At 37.6% G+C, this 18,032-nt stretch overlaps 1 protein-coding gene across 1 annotated transcript; it reads left to right on the top strand.

The window, feature by feature from the left end:
• Positions 1 to 4,240: 4,240 nt before the first annotated feature.
• Positions 4,241 to 12,994, top strand: LOC149836427 (membrane steroid-binding protein 2-like). The gene is made up of 2 exons (XM_090005323.1): positions 4,241 to 4,624; positions 12,404 to 12,994. The coding sequence occupies exons 1-2, from the start codon at positions 4,323 to 4,325 to the stop codon at positions 12,717 to 12,719; spliced, it is 618 nt and encodes a 205-aa protein (XP_089861449.1). The 5' UTR covers positions 4,241 to 4,322; the 3' UTR covers positions 12,720 to 12,994.
• Positions 12,995 to 18,032: the final 5,038 nt, after the last annotated feature.

The following is an 18,032-nucleotide window of genomic DNA, read 5'->3' as shown; positions in this document are numbered from 1 at the left end:
GTAGTGTCGGTTTTCTCTCTTTCTCTGCTCTCTTTTGCTTCTCTGTAGGTGTTTCTCGAAAAGAAGAGTTTTGCAGCAGTCGTTAGTTGAGGTTGTTTTCGAAGGGCGATCTATCATCGAAGTGCACCGACTCAGATCTTCGAGACTATTGTATTCTTTGGGAAGGATGTCGGATTCTTTTTGCACCGTATGTGAGGGCGAATCTTTTCTAAGAGAAATATTTTTATACGCCTTAGCCTGTTATAGAATACTAACATGATTGTGGTGTTCTTATTTTGTTTCGTGCATATGTTTGATTTGTTGCCTTCGTATGAATTTTGGTTTAAAACCGAATATGACATGCTTGAGCCTTGTTACGATTTGAATCAAATGTTTTATTTGCATATCATGTTATATGAAAATATGATTTATATCATGATATTGATTAAGTTTTCAACACATAACACTTGCAGCTTCTCAAATATGAAGTATTTCAATCGCCTTTGGTTTTCCTCACTTGAGAAACCTATATATATATATATATATATATATATATATATATATATATATATATATATATATATATAGAGAGAGAGAGAGAGAGAGAGAGAGAGAGAGAGAGAGAGAGAGAGTTTTACCAACTGAAAGCCTACCAATGTGCAGGTGATGAGTTATTCTTTTTGTCCTAGCTTAACCAGAAACAAAACTTTTTGTCAAATTTAGTTAAAACTTGGACTTAAAATGTTTTTTCAGAAAACATGAAACTTTTTTTTGAAAATTTTGGCAAAAGATTGGCCTCTAAATGAAAATTTCAGAAAAAAAAAAAAGCGTTATCTTGTCTCACAATTGTTAGTGTTCTAGGTTTACCGTTTACCTATTCACAACCAATGTCTTTTCCTAAGAATTGTTTATCACTTGGTTGTTTTCTTGAAAGGACTGTTTCTTGTTAATAGATGAAACTGATGATGTGCGTCTCTTTCACTTACAAGGGAAGCAAAGGGGTGGAAACATTCAAGCATCACCTCCTGTCATGATGCCCATGGACTTGGTAGTCTTATCTAATAGAAACTTGCAACGGGAATTTCTTCAATACCATTGGAGCAAAGATTCAAAAATCAAAATATGAGATGTAGACAGGAAACATGAAAGAGACACCTTAGAATTTCGTGAACCTGTCAGTGAGAATATCACACATATTTTTTTAATTTCCTCATGTATGTGACAATGAAACAAGGCAACTAAAAATAATTAAATAAGTAGCAGTTTCTGCATTAAGAACAAAACCAAATGATTGTTTTCTTAATACTAAGATTAGGGGCATTCCTTTTTTTTTTATTGTTGATAAAGTTCAAATGTGGTTGTGAGTCTTGTGGCAAGCTATAAATAGTACGAACAGCCAGTCAGATGCCGTCATAGCCTCAAACATGGGATTGACAGATTTAACATTTAGGGCCTGTTTATTTCACCACATATCATGGAAAAACCGTCAATTTTCACATGTAAAATGTCCTCACACACATGCGTGTTTGGGTACACAGACACGTTTGTGTCCACCTTAATTTGGATTTCTGGCTACACCTCTGCCTAGCTTCACTCTTGTAGCAAGGAATGCACACCCTATGTTTCAAACTAGTGATGCCCTTTCAAGTTGGGACAAGATGCTGAAAGTCACACCCTAACCTAATGAGCAGAGCTCTCATGGGCTATCTCTACACATACATATGAACAGGAAATTGTCTAAATCATATGCACATACATATGAACAGAGTAAGATGCTGTCTGAATGACACCTAAAACCTGGTTTACTGGCTGTTTAGATGCCACCGAACTAGGTTTTGGTAAACCTGGTTTTTAGTAGCAAAACTGGATTGAAAACCCAATTTTGCAAAGCAGCTCACCCCTTGTCTTTTAATCAAGTTTACTAGGAGTGGGCTGTTCCCCAACCCTTGACCACCTCTTGTCCCCACTCTCTCACCATACCCCTTAATTTGGAGATGACCGGACTGGTTCTGCCTGGCATGAGCAGAACAAGTTTGGCCAGTTTCCTGGCAATGACCAGTAAGAAAATGACTGGAAAACATTTATTTTTAAATGTTTTCTTCAAAAAGATCTCGGCCGGTCATTTGATTGGCTGCAAAATGGCCAACCTGTATGGCTTTTTTTTATAGTTTTTTTTTTTTTGGTTTATGGATTAAGTGACCATTTTTCGGCTGGGAAGTCGGTTTCACCCTTGCCAGGAGACACTGGCCACTGGCCAGGCCAGACCATTTCTCGACGTAGTTTGGTTACTGGTTTCTTATTTTCTTCTTTTTTTAGTTTTGGTAACCAAATCCCTGAACAACCAAACAACCTTAAAATCTTGGTTTCTGGCAAACCAAGTGTGCTAAAACCTAGTTTTTAGGCAAAATCTAGTTTGGTAAAAACCGGGTTTTACCCCATATCATGGAAACATGCCCTAAGATCTTTAGGTGAGAAAGAGTTCCTCATTCCCACAAAGTCAATAACCACCCTCATTTTTTTTTAAAATTTGTGATCTTTTGTATTCTTGTCTAGTAAATGTCTAAACGAAAAGCATATATTTTGAAAGGCATTGATATATTTTAAGGATTACGTGGGCAGAAATGACATGAAGAAATCTGGATATTAGTTGAGCTTTTACCAATTCTAATTTGGAAACTCCTATACCTAATCCGGCCATATTTCTTGGTAAATTAGCAATATAGTTTCCTATCGGGTATGCATGCCGATATCTTTCTCAGGCAAAATCCAAGTTCAAATGTTTATATCAAGACTTCATGTACAGGGGAGCTGGAATATGTAAACCAACAAAACATGTAAACTAGTATGAACTGAGATTTTCTAGTTTTTTTTGAAAATCTAACCGTGCAGATGCATTCTGTGTGATCCATTTGCTTGGAATCGCCTATTAAATCGTTGTAATCGGATCAAGAAATGTGATTTTATATACTTAAATATTTACGAAAATTCTGAACCGTTGATTTTCAAGCCTTAAAAGATCCTTCTTATACATAGTAGTCAGATGATTTAACAGTCTGTTTATATAAAACCAAGAATCTAGATCATATCCATACGGTAAAATTTTAGAAAAAAAAAACTACAAAAATCTCAGTGCGTAGTTTACATATTTTGCTGGTTTATATATTTTAGTTATTTACACAGATTTGTCGGGCAAACTTAATTGGACATGGTTTGACCTAAATGTGCGAATCCCTAACAGTCATTTTTTCCTTAACTAAGCTAGGGCAGCCCAATTGGTCTGCTGCAGCATGGTCTAAGCGAGCTAACTTAGTCTATGGCTGAAGTCAACCGTGGCTAGGTGTGTAACTGGGTCGGGTATATCCGACCCAACATGATGTCTCCAACCAATTGTGCTCAACCCAACCCGATTTTGGTACACCTGTGGGTTTGGATTGGTTCCAAAAGTAACCAAAACAGGTTGGGTCTTGGGTATTACAAACTAAGACATGAACCCGCTTAGACTCGACCCACGTTTTATAGCCAACCTAAATGGTTCCAAATAATGTAAAACCGAACTGACCCAAACTATACCCATTTTATAATTGAACCAAACCAAACCCAAATCCGCTTCGTATTTGAACTCGTTTTATATGAACCTACCCGCACTGTATCGGTTGAAACGCGACATAGTATTGTTTAGAATAGTTACTAAGCTTATCATTTGTATAATACTTTTTACGAACAGATGATTTCAAGAACTTACATATGTTTTGATGGGCAGGCAATTGGGTCTAGAATACCAATCATATGGAGACCCTAGTTGAAACCTGAACTTTTTAAGACCCGAAATGATCATACCCGAACTCGTTAACTCACATGGGTTTATAATTTTCATCCACACCCAAACTCGAACCACTCGAATCAAAATGGGCATGGTCTGTGTCTAATTCTTATTCCCGATTAAAAAACGAGAGTCTATTAAATGCCTGAACCGATGCATACTGGAATCCATTAACACATATGGGTCTACAATTTTCAGCTATATCCGCACTCGAATCCAAACCCAAATAAATTAGGTCGAGTTTGGGTCCAACTTTTAGACTCGATTCCAAATCGGGTCTGATAAAACATGAACCAAACCCGACCCAAGCCGACCCAGTTACACCCGCCAACTGTGCTGGGCTAGCCTGGTCCCAGTCCTCTGGCACCACCAACTTGGTGGGGCCACCAGTTCTACGTAACACCAACCAGGCAACTACCAAGGCAACTCCATCAACGACGCCCTCTCTCTCTCTCTACCCCACCAGCCATCTTCTCTCTCTCTCTCTCTGTCACCAGCCATCTTCTCTCTCTCAAGGGGGGCCATGGCGTTCTACGGGGCGTTGATGGAGGCTATTCCGTCGTACACCGGCCTCTCTCCGGCTGCCTTCTTCACCATCCTCGCCCTTATGGTCGCCGTCTACCGTCTCGTCTGCAGCATGTTCGTCGACCCGCAGAGTCTCCACGGCAGCAGTGGCGGTCCGAGTCCCACCCAGGCGGTCCCTCCCGCCCCGGTTCAGCTAGGCGACATCACTGAGGAGGAGCTGAGGGCCTACGACGGCTCCGACCCCAAGAATCCCTTGCTTATGGCCATCAAAAGCCAGGTCTATGACGTCTCCCGCTCGAGGTTTGATCGGTTTCCCTTCTTATTTCTGTTGTTTTAATTTCCAGATTTAATTGGTTTTTCAGAATTTCCAATTCTAGTTTTTTCTTGTTTTTTTAGTCCGAGTTCTTGTGTAAAAGGGATGAATGGAAATCGTGGTCGTGAAAATTGTTGCGTTTTTTGGTTAGGGTTTTCTTGGTATTAATGGTTTAATATCTTGGTTTTGGTGGGGATTTCGCGCGGTGTGTTTTTAGTACTTAATTGAAGGAAAAAGATGGATTTTTCGGCTGATAATCGATGGTTCTCTTGATTGCGGTGAATTTTTTGTTCGTTTGGATGAAAAGATCATGATATTTTCGGGTTTTAGGTTGGTCTTTTTGTTTTTTTCCCTCATTTTCTGGGTTTAGGGTTTTAGCCTCTGAGTGAAGTTCGTAGATAAAGGAAAGTAGAGATAGATAGTGGTATTTAGTTTCTTGAGTTTTGGGGTTTTCACTAAGCTTTTTCATTTTGGGGTTTCAGGGTTTTAGTCGAATTATCTTCTGGGATGGTTGCTTTCTCTTTTTGCAGAGTATGAGTTTGGAATCGCGATCTAGGAAGGATGCTATCATGGTCATGTGATGTGGTTCTCCTATGGTATTCTTGTTTGACGAACCCCACTGCAAAAGGACCTCAGTTTCTTACAAATTACGGAATACTATGATCTGAATCAATCGATTTGTGAAAGAAGTCTTTGGGTCATAAGTTGGAATTAAGATGCTTAGTCTTCTGTCTAGAAGTATGGGGATTAAGAGTGGTACGAAGGCGTATTAAAGGTGTTGGACCTAAGTGGAATAATCTAAACTACAGATTAAATTTGCAAATTCTTCCTGGTCACGGTGAAAGGGACTACCCAGAAGAATATTTGCGACAATGGGGATGCTCTGTAAACTGTTAGAGGGTTCAAGTTTATCTAATGTCTCCTAGTTCTAGAATGACGTGAGTTTTTGGTTACTGTGCTATGCTTCGCCTGGGAATACGCAGTTCACATTCAGAGCTTAATCAACTCATGGTGAATCACATGAAAACTTGCAAATCTGTAACGCCAAAAACTATGACAGTGGCTGGTTAATTTTGTTTTCAGTTTTAGTTATTAATTGGATGAAGTAAGCAAAAAAGTGGAATTTTGAGGCCCAGTCATTTCAGGCAATAGGTATATTTCTTCATGTTATTAAGATTAGCATATGTTCCTGAGTAAGTAGTTTGCATTTCTTATTTTGATGAAGCAACCAAACTAGCTGCAGAGCCGCGAATGGGCAATTAGTGTTGTGAGCATGTTGAACAATTTCTTCATCATGGGCTGTGATTGTATGCATCTGTGGGTTTGATAGTGTACATGCCGAGTTCTACATCCATTGTATGACACTTTTGCAGCATACCGATTGCAGATCTTTGGCCGTGAACCACAGATGATGATGTTCCTACAATAATTTCCCTTATGGTTGTGCTATTGTATACAGTTGCGACTTGCAGAATTATAAGCTCAGAATAAATATTCCGTGCTGTGGCAGCTTCTGAATCAACTTATTGATGATCTCCCATTTCGTATGAGCAGTATAGGTTTCAGAATGTGCTATCTATTTAATTCTCTGACGCCTGTGCCTATATACATCAGAAATTAGAACTATATTAGTTGGAAATTGCACCGCGTGGGTATGGGAAAAAAGGGATTGGAACCAAGGTATTTAAATCCTGAGGAAAACTCGTTGAGATGACTTGATTTTCCTCATTAGTACAAATGGTGAACTAGCAAGTTCAGAAGGGATGCTTAAGGTTGATGAGTCCCTTGTTAAGTTGGTCAAGCTGTGATGCAGAGAATAGAAATGCATTAAGTAGTGGGCCTGTCAACTTTTGAACTTGATCCCTTATCCACTGGTGCAGTTCAACCCAAGGTTGCCAAACTAGGAAGCGGAAGCGGGAAACGATACGGGAAGCGAGAAGCGAGGCATTTTAAAATTTATACGAAGCGGGAAGTGAAGTTTCAATTTAAAAGCAAAATATGAATAAAAAATGAAGCTATATGGAATCAAACAAAAAACAAATAAAAACTAAAATAAAATTGATCATTCTTATATTTCATGATTTTTCTGTAAAAGAGTTAAAATTTTTGTTAAAATCTAACAATGATGGTTACCAATTTAAAGAAAGTACATGAAAAGTGAGTGAAAGCGTGAGAGAAAATACATGAAAAAGATGAAAAGAAACGTGAGAAAAGTATATAGTATGCATAGACCATGTATATGAGAAGTACAGAAGAAGCGTGGGGGAATCGAGCTTCCGATGAAGTTTCGGAAGCGAGTTTCCGGGAAGCGAGCTTCCCACCTACCTAAGAAGCTTCCGATAACCTTTATAGTTCAAATTAGTTGCAAACACTATGAATTGCTTCTGGGTGTTAGAAAGTCACATATATACATATATACTTGAATATATATATATATATATATATATATATATGAAATATAATTTTGTAATATGTATTTTTATATTTCTTATTTTATTTTTTTTTGGCAATATTACAAAATGATTTGTTTGGAATACAAAAGAAGTTCATATAATAAAGATCTCCTTGCTTAGAACCTTCAATCAATTTTTCGTACTGGCGATCCTGCACCCAACATTTGTTTAATGAGAATATGACATTACATCCATGATTCGAGATTTAAGAAACCGAAAGTAAATTAAGATGTAGTTTTGGTACAAGTCTTACTTTTGGAATATAAAACTTGTGTTTGGTCAAATCATTTTTAAAAATCCCAATACTCTTTATTTTCAAGGAAGTTCCATCGACAGTAGAAACAAATGATGCATTTGAGTTAGGTTGATACTCGGATAAAATAGACTTGTGTAGGGTCATATGAAATGAAGCTCCTGAATCAAGAAGCCAAGAGCATATACTAGGAGTAGAAGATGATGCAATGACCGCTCTTGATGTAGATCCTTTAAGTAATGGTTGTAATGCCTCCGGCAATTGGGATAATGATTTGGTGAGGTATTTGAGGTTTAGAGTATCATCTTCTTGTTTTGATGGAGCCGCAATAACCATTTTTTCTTGAGGTCTATAGTCCTTGAATCTAGGACATTGAGGTCTAATATGACCGAGCTCATGACAATTATGACAAATGATTTTTTACTGTCCTCTATTCTTATTAAAATAAGGTCTATATGGTTTGATATAATGTCCCGGTTTGGAGGTGGCAAGTGCACAATCTTCTTCTTGACTATTGCTAGAAGTAGCAAGAACACTCACTCTTACTCATGTTTAGTCTAGTCTCTTCTCCACTAAGTTTAGTGAGAATCTCATGAATAGGGGGGGGGGGGGCGATGAGGATGATAGCAAGGAAGCCATAGTTTGTTTAAACTAGGGTCTCAATCCATAAAGAAATCAAAGAGTCTATTTTTTTCAACTTGATCTCTCCGCATCTCAATACACTTACCTTCCCATTCGGGTTCAAATTGAGCAAGTTGAGTCTAAATGGATGATAACTCCATAAAACAATCTCTAACATTTTTATCTCCTTGTTTAATATTTTTTGTCTTTTCTTGGAGATAATTCTTATGGGCCATATTTTTTTCGGTAAACATACTTCTAAGATACTCCCATGCAATGTTGTGAAAAGCGTTGAGGCGTAGCGAGGCGCTCCACCAAAAACCGAGGCGAGGCGTAAAGCGTAAGCCTCAATTTTTTTTTTGAAAACTTTAAAAAATTATAAAAAAAAGAATATCTAAAAATACAAATAAGTAAAGAAATGTTTTATTGATGAAATAACAACCAATAAGAAATAGAAAATCTCAAATAAGTACTAAAAAATATGAGATTAATATATAAAAGTAACTAAAAACTGATTACATAACTGAAAAATATATGAGATTAACAAAAAAAAGTTAAAATATACTAAGAAACTGATTACATATCTGAAACAACTGGAAAATATATAAGATTAACCTACAAAAGTTAAAATATATGAGATTATTCCAGAGTTACCAGTCGAGGAAGCGGAGCGGGAAGCGAGGCACTTTCAAAAATTTAGGAAGCGGGGAAGCATGGGACCACTTAGAAGAAAATTATGAACCATCTCGGAAGCGACCTAGGAAGCGAACCGGAAGCGAGGGGGAAGCGAAAAAATGAAAAAAATGGGGAAGCGAGGGGGAAGCGCGCTTCCTAAAAAAGGGGGACGCTTCCCCACGCGTTTCGGAAGCGCGACGTTTCATGCTTCCGAAGCGCGTATCCGGGAAGCACGCTTCCCCATACACTTATGTGCTTCCGGTAACTCTGGATTATTCTAAAAATTATGAGATTAACATATAAAAGTAACTAAAAAAATGATTACATAACTGGAAAATATATGAGATTAACCAACAAAAGATAAAATATACTAAGAAACCGATTACATAACTGAAAAATATATGAGATTAACCAACAAAAGTTAAAATATATGAGATTAACATATAAAAGTAACTAAAAAACTGATTACATAACTGGAAAATATATGAGATTAACCAACAAAAGTTAAAATATACTAAGAAACCTATTACCTAACTGAAAAATATATGAGATTAACCAACAAAAGTTAAAATATATGAGATTAACATATAAAAGTAACTAAAAAACTGATTACATAACTGAAAAATATATGAGATTAGCCAACAAAAGTTAAAATATACTAAGAAACTAATTACATAACTGAAATAACTGAAAAATATACGAGATTAACCAACAAAAGTTAAAATATAGTAATATACTACGAAACTGATTACATAACTGAAATAACTGGAAATACATGAGATTAAGGTTTTCTCGACATAAATCTCACAGAATGTAACATTGACTATAGGGATTTTCTCAACCAAAAATCTCAGCAGTAATTTATGTTATAGCAGGGATTTCTCAACAAAAAATCTCAACAGAATTAAACAATAGAGACTTTTTCAAGGCAAATCTCAACAAAAACACACGTTGACACTAGAGATTTTCTCAACCGAAATCCCAGCAACAATCATGTTAACCATAGGGATTTATATCCACAGAAATTCCAGCAGAGATACACTTTATCGATAATGAATTTATCAACAGAAATTCTAGCAACATAACTTTTATAGCAAACATCTATATATTGTGTTATGATTAAAACCAACACCCACAAATAAAATAAAGATAAAACTACTGTACATATATATATATATATATATATATATTCAGTTTTAAAAAGGACATCAAGCTGCTGAAATCAAAACTAGCATTAACGCTAACTACTGGGGTTTTTGACAACCCATCCAAACTGTATGAAAAAGAAAAATACAAACAGCATTAGCACTAAGATGTTGGGTTTTATGAAAAGAAATTCCAACTGAATAAGAATCAAGATGTTGTAAATTTAACAACATTAACGTTAACATGCTTGGATTTATAAAATAAATAATACAAAAAATTCAACTGCAAATAGTTCAAGCTGTTGAAATCAAAATCATCGTCAACTACTGGGTTCATAAGAAATAATTCAAACTACTGTAAATCAAAATCAATGTCAGTTATTGGGCTCTGTGAAAAGAAATTAATTCCAATGGAGCATGATAGATTCCCTACTCATAAACGAAGCAGTCAACATTTCATTTACAAGAACAATACCAATAATTACTCATAAAAACTAAAGAAATGCAAATCCCTAAGTGCCATAACCAGTTTCAAGAAGATTATGCCTCAGAAATCTTGTTGTAAAAAAAAAAAAAAAATCGCCTCAGGCTTGCGCCTTGAGGCACAGAGGGCCACGCCTTTTGCGCCTCAAGGCGCATTTTTGATAACACTACTCCCATGCTTTGCTTGCCTTTTTGTAACACAAGAGATTTGAGGTAATTTTTGTTTTGACTCCACTTAGCATCCATGAAAGAATCTTGGCAATTTTCATGTTCCATTCATCTAATTTTTTGTAATATTCTTCTATTGCTTTGTCTTTTTCTTCGAGACTTGTCTGGACACCATTTTCACATATTGTAATTTTAAGAGTGGGTTCAAAAATAGTACTTGTTTTGGGATGAAGGCGTAGTCGTTGTTGTTGTTGTTGTTGTTGTTGTTCTTCAAAAATAGTACTTCTTACGTATCCCCACAAACTTTGACCTTTTATGAATGTCTCTAAGTGTCCGACCCAAATGATGTAATTGCTTCCATCAAGCTTGAATGGTGAAATAAAATTGAAGTTGCATGAATTGTGCGGGAAGAATTCACACATGATGAAAAGGATAAGATGAGAACCACGACAAAGGAAGAATTACAAATATGTTTCATGAGGCAGCCCACCAATGTACGCTTTAGGAGACAGCCTTTATGAGTGAGTATAAACCAAGCTCTGATACCATGTAAAAAATCTCACAAATAATCAAGTTTTATAAAAACTTGATGAGAACATTCACTCATCAAATGCACTAAGGTGTAAATATTACAAAGTGCACTAAGGCACAAATATCACAAAGTGCACTAAAGCTCAAAACACATAAGAAATTCTAAATATTATTGAAAGAAAAAACTCACTTGAAAGATGCATTACAAAGAGAAAATAATCCCTTATTTATAGATATTAGAGAAGGCTATAGCCATTGGGCTACTTCCCCACAGCTCTAATTAGAGCCGTTGGGATCATCCCAACGGCTGGTCAAATAGTCAAATGTTGACTATTAACTTTGACTAAAAAACAAAAAAGACACAAAATAAAATAAGAAATATAAAAATACATATTACAAAATTGTATTTCCTACATATATATTTTATATATATACCTGTGCTCACCAAGATTCAATTTTCTACTTGACAAACTTTCGGTGATTGCACCATAAGTTTGAGGAGGACGGTTAGAAAGTCACATATATACGTATATACTTGAAATGTATATATATATATATAGTATATATGTATGAAATACAATTTTGTAATATGTATTTTTATTTTTTGTTTTTTTTGTCAAAGACAATAGTTAACATTTGAATATTTGACCAGCCGTTGGGCTGGAGCTGTTGGGAAGTAGCCCAACCGCTATAGCCTTCTCTAATATCTATAAATAAGGGACTATTTTTCCTTTGTAATGCATCTTTGAAGTGAGGTTTTTCTCTCAATAATATTCGGTATTTCTCATGTGTTTTGTGCCTTGTGCACTTTGTGATATTTGTTTCTTAGTGCACTTTGTAATGTTTACGCCTTAGTGCATTTGATGAGTGAATGTTCTTGGCATGTTTTTATAAGAACTTGATTATTTGTGAGATTCTTCACACTGAGTTCCAAAAACCTTCAGAACTGATTTCAGGTTCCTTTTTGAACTTTTAGCTGGTATATGCATAGGAACAGCGCTATAAGCATCTGAAAATGCATAGTTACTGGTCGCACAATGTGGGGATCACGTTACTAAAATTTTACGTCTCACTTTTCCTTGGTGTTGAGAATCTGGAATTCAGGCTAATTTGCTTTCCTTGAGGTAGAGAAGTTGACATTAACATGGCACGTGGTCTTGCTGAACCTCCTATGTTGATTGAATTGCTCAAGAAACTTGGTCATGGTGCCCCAATATCCAAATTTTTCTCTTTTTTGTCTCCTGCTATTAGTTTTCAAGTAACATATGATCTTGCTGCTAACATGTGAAAACTGTGGACTAGCGGGGCCTGTATTTCTTTCTCTTGGAACTAGAGTGTGATTTTTTCAATCTTGTTTATTCCTGTCATGTGGCCCTCTGACCATATCATCTTTCTTTCACCAGCTGAGCTTTTATTCTTATGTTTGTATGTTAACAGAATGTTCTATGGTCCTGGTGGACCTTATGCGCTTTTTGCGGGAAGGGATGCAAGCCGTGCCTTGGCCCTAATGTCTTTTGATCCAAAAGATCTCACTGGGAATATAGAAGGCCTTGAGCCTTCTGAGCTAGAAGTTTTAGAGGACTGGGAATACAAATTCATGGAAAAGTATGTCAAGGTTGGGCAGATTGTTTCAGCAAAATCGACAACCCCAGAGACGCACCTGAATGGAGAGAAAGCAGCTCAAGAAGGCGGCAGCAATGTAGATATCAAGGATGTGAAAGGAGACACGGCGGGCATTGCTGCAGAGACCTGATAAAGAGTTGTTGGAAACAGTTCCAAATGGCTGAAAGCGATTCTGTTGGTGCATCCACATTGCACCAGCACTTCCCCTATGCCATTTGCAGGGCACTCCCTACTAGAGAATGGCACCATCATTGCTTCTGCCCCCGTGGGGTTTTGGTGTCCACTGTTATTGTACTGTCTGAAAATCGAATTTCGTATTTCACTTACCTGGGTTTTGTTTCATTCCTTCAGCTGTTAATGTATCCTTATGTGATATATTAAGAAACTCTTCTTGGTGTTAGAAAATTTTGGCTGGTGAATTTTAGCTGCTCTGTTGGGCCAGGCAACACAGTGTGTGTGTGTGTCTGTGAGAGAGAGAGAGAGAGAGAGAGACGGTAGTACAAAGATTCATTCCTCGCATCATCATTTGTCTCACTTGCACCTATTAAAGAAAGAAAATGATCCGAGATTTAACACGCTGGATAAAAGGACAAGCAATGAACAAAAGCCTGCGTCATCATTAATGCTCTAGAAGAATAACTACGAGAGTGGATCCAGGCCTCGAGAAAGTGGGTCCTGGCAAAATGATTCCTTTCTTGTGCTATTCTTTTACAATTAATCTCTTACCTTTATTGTTTGCAAGGACAGCCATTACGGTTTGAGGTGCACTTCTGTTTTTTTTCCTCGGATAAACTGCCCCAGGCGCGCAGAGACCTAGCTGCGCTGCTCAGCTTGCCTTACTTACTGTAGCTGTCCTGTCAGCGTGACACTATGAGGGCTTATCCCTCGACCACAAGGAGTCACCAAGCTTCTGCTTAGTCGGGGGTGACGCCCATAGGATTTGAACCTAGACTGCCCGTCAAACTCTATAGGCCCCATCCCACTACGTCAAACCGCTTGGGTCTGGTGCAATTCTGTTTTAGGAGGATAGAAAGAGCGTGTATTTTCAATGATCAGTACGTCTCTCTTTGTGAGCCAATTTGGCAATGAAGTGTCAAATCTTCGATATCTCAAATCCAGGATTTGGGTGCTTTGAGATTTGGCAACACCCAACAACCACCGCTGTTTGGGAGTTGGTATCGTTAGACCTGTTGAACTATCTTTTTGCCAACTGCTAGCTCTCAAACAACCAATCTAAACAAGTCGCTAATAACAGTTGGCATCATGAAGGGTGCTTACTACACTTGGTGAACGTTGTCATCAAGGAAGGCAACTACTGGTGTATTACATACTATTTTTTCTGATAGGCAACTATCGGTGCATTACATCCTCTACTACATAGTGTTCCGACGGCATCTTAGTATCCAAAACCTATGTCACAAATATGGCCAACAGTGTTCCAACGGCATCTCATTATCCAGAACATGTTGAACAGGAGTTGAGAGTGAAAATTGCTAGCTCTCAAACTTGCTAGTTTTCACGAGTGTGTTCGTTTCAGCTCTTGTGAGAAGCAGAAATCATTCATATGAAAGAGGGACCACCCAATGGAGCCTCAGTAGAACACGGATTACATTCCAAGCAATAACTCATGAAGATGATTTCATGGAATCTGAGAGGTGATGAGGATGATTTCATGGAATGTGAGAGGTCTGATCAGCTGATGGGCCCGCCAACAGATCTTGGAAACATTTTGAAGTCAAAGAAACAATGTAGCCTTTCTTCTTAATGTTGGATTTAGAATCCATTGAAAAACTAAAATGACTGTCAAGCATGTTCACGCTAAATCATTGAAAGCAAAACAGAAACCAAATCTTGATGCAGAAGCGTACCTGAATCCATTGGTGCTTTGATAGATTGTTGACTGGTATGATCTTTCAGAACGTGTATATGTGGTCATTTTCCTTTCTCTAAACCTTATGAGAAGAACGAATTTCTCTTATTGTTAATGGGGAGTATGAAGAAAAGGCCACTATATAAGGTTTGGGGATCATAACCTAATTGTAACTACCTGATAATCTATTTTCGAATAAACCCATCATAAAATTAGAAAATGACAAATAAGAGCATAAGAGATCTCTTCACATAACAATATCATACCATATGAGATAACATATGACCCAACCGAATTAGATCGCATAAAGTGGGCATGAACCTTAGACAACTTATAATTTTTTAGTAAAAAATTATAAGTTGGGGGCTATCTTTCTTTTGACGATGAGAGGATAGAGGTAAGCCCATAATTTTTTAGTAAAAAATTAGAATAAAACTAAGATGTATTTTATATAAATTTATCATATTGATCCGGAGTGCAAAACAAACAAATTTCAACAAGCCAATTATACTTAAGACGTATATAACATCGAAGATATATGCTCAAACAGTCAAGAAACCATAACTCTCTTTCTGAACAAAATTAAGAGATTTCACAAAGCCAATCCGCTTTCTCTCGTTGAGACGAATAAAATGGTGCTCACATTTTTCATGAAAAATATCGATGAAACCCCAAAAATATGCGGGCTCCACAATAATATTTGGCAAGCCTCAACAAAAATATCTCAACCAAAAATATCTTATAGGTCCCATATAAATATCTCATGAAATTATTAAGTGGACCCTACATGGACATAGATGTCATTTAGTTACTTTGCTCTTAAGTTTGGGTCTTAGATCAAGTGGGCCATCTGGATCAAAACCAAACTCTATGTGGATTCAGGCTCAACTTTTTTGCCTATAAATAAGAGGTGACCCCTCATCCTTTTAGAATAAAGTTCAGCATTTTCTCTCTCCTCTTTTTCTCTTCTTTCTCTTGGTTCTAGCCTAGGTTAAGCCTAGTTGACTTAGATCAGGCCCACTTGAAGTGAGTTTGGACTTGCCTGGCTTAGCCTGAGCCTAGTTAAATCATGTCAACTTGACCTACCAGGTTAGCCTTTCTCACTTTAGCTTTATTTTGGTCTTAGCCTAGGTCAAGCCCACTTGGCCTAGACTGAGCCTACTTGAGGTGAGCTTGGACCCACCTGACCTAGATCGAACCCAGTTGAAAGAAAACCTCTTAGCCCTTACTGCTTGACCTCCTCTACCATTTTCTTGACTAGGTCCAACTCATCTAACCTAGCCTAGCCCACTTGAGGTAGGTTTGAACCCAACTGAACCTGAACTAGGTCAAATTCGATTTTTGTCTAAACCTCATTGTATCACCTCACCGTCGAGTTCTATAAGAGACACTCTTAGTTGTGACCGTACTGAACATAATGGACGTGTCAGTCATGACCTAGGAGTACCTCAAATGCTGCGTTGAGACACCATCATCGATTCTTGGTAGGTTTGAGCACCGAATAGTGTTGAGACTCCTACTTTTCTTGATAGATGCTTTGCTTATGCATTTTGTTTTGTCGTCGCGTTGAACAGTGCCAAGGCACCTGCTTTTTGCAATATATATGTACTTTACTTATGCATTTCATATTGTCATAGCGTTAAACGATACCAAGGCTCCTACTTTTCGTAATATATATGTATTTTGCTTATGCATTTAGTATTATCGTCGTGCTTAACAGTGCCATGGTTTCTGCTTTTTGCAAGTTATTTAGTTTGGTTTTACCCATCAGACCTTACATATGCTTTTTACATTGTCGTCGTGTTGTTATGTGTACAAGCTCCCTCTTTTACTAAATATAACTGCACATAAATAAGCATACAAATGAAGACTGCTCCATGTCGCTAAAGCGATTCCAAATACCCTTCCACATTCAAGATGTTTGGCAAAGAGACCTCTATTGGAAAGGTTTTGCAATTTATGTAAAACTATTTTTACGTAAACATCTAAGTCACTAGCGTATGACCTAACTAAGGCCTGGGTTTTCAATAAACTATGAAAGATTCAAAGTACGTACAACGATGCACATCTATCTCTGAATGAACGTAGCACTTCCTCCATCAAAGAGAGGAGATGCTGCCAAAATTTTTAACAGATGTTCACTGAGCATAAACGAGCGTAACGCTTTTTCTGTCAAAGAGAGGAGGTGCTACTAAATTTTCTGACAAGATGTTCACCGAGCTTAAAGGAGCGTAACACTTTCTCTGTTAAACATAGGAGGTGCTGCCAAAATTTCTGACAAGATACCTTCCATAGTAAAAAGGAATGTCACGCTTTCTCCGTCAAATAGAGGAAGTGTTGTCAACATTTTTGGCAAAATACCTGCTTGAGATAGTATGAATGATATGATGATGTCTCTGTTATCGAAACCCTGTCTAGATGACTCATTTCACTTTCGCCTTCAAGGGCATCGTACTCATAAGGGTCGATACACTAGAGTAGTCATTGTGTCGTGTTAGGCTAGTGCTCGATGCAGCTATATATGCCAAGTAGTTGATCCAAAGTGATCGTTGTCTATGGATGCCCATGTGAAACATTGTACTACAACAAGACTTATAAGGGTTGTTGTACCAAAGTTGGTTGTCCACCCGCAAGGGTTGAAGCGCTCATGAAGGTCGTAGATGCCGAGAGCGAGGTCATGTATGTATATGAATAAAACATAACGGTAGTCCGTGGCTACACGGGAACTAGCCCGTGCTTCAAAAAACTAATTGGGGTTTGGGATACATGTTCTCTTGGTGCAGAATGCACTGAGCTGCCTATGTGGCGCTCAACGTTCTAATAAGAAAGATTATATTGTTGAACTCCTTCAGGACATACGCTCACCATGGCATAACAATGATGGTACCACCTCGAGTGACCTATATAATGTTATGGACTAAAGAGTTCAGGTGACTTCCCGTCACTTGGAGGTTAGGAGGTCGAGTTATCCTTAAGATCTAGATATTGAACCCCGCTAGTGCAGTAGAAGGATGCATCTGAAACAACCTAGTGGGGGTCTTAGGGCATGAAAATTGTTGCCCCACTACGGACAGGGTCACTCAGGCCTCTGGGGTATACAAAATACATAGCATAATAAACTCTCATATGGATTTGTTTGGCATTGAAGCTAAGTTCTCTCGTGTACCAAGAGATGAATGAATAAATATTAAAACAATGCATTTGTTATAGGTACAATGATGAATAAATGAATGAATGTGTGTTCGTGTTACTCATGCATCACCTTGTATAAGATATTGATATCGGTACACTGCTGGGCCGATCAGGCAAATGACTCAAATTGTGTCTGCATAGTTATGCTAAGCTCAAAGAGCTCTTGCTTTGATTTGTGGGATACCAGTACACTAAGTCATGGAGACTTGAGCTACGATATTCCAATTACGATCCTAAAGAGGTTTTTCGTGTTTATATGCTAAGTCGTGGAGACTTGAGATACGATGTTTCAACTACAGCCCTGAAGAGGCTTTTCATATTTATACGCTAAGTCGTGAAGACTTGAGCTACGTTATTTTCAACTATGGCTTGAAGATGCTC

This window comes from Nuphar pumila, chromosome 5 (assembly GCF_984573655.1).
Source record: "Nuphar pumila chromosome 5, dmNupPumi1.hap1.1, whole genome shotgun sequence".
Classification (NCBI taxonomy): Eukaryota; Viridiplantae; Streptophyta; class Magnoliopsida; order Nymphaeales; family Nymphaeaceae; genus Nuphar; species Nuphar pumila.
Note: the sequence above shows the minus strand (reverse complement) of the source record. Positions and strands in the feature narration are given on the sequence as shown.

What these genes read in the sequence shown, in the direction of transcription:
- LOC149836427 (XM_090005323.1), top strand. Translation starts at nt 4,323, where the DNA reads ATGGCGTTCTACGGGGCGTTGATGGAGGCTATTCCGTCGTACACCGGC. An exon ending in TATGACGTCTCCCGCTCGAG is followed by an intron (nt 4,625 to 12,403) that starts GTTTGATCGGTT and finishes GTATGTTAACAG; the next exon opens with AATGTTCTATGGTCCTGGTG.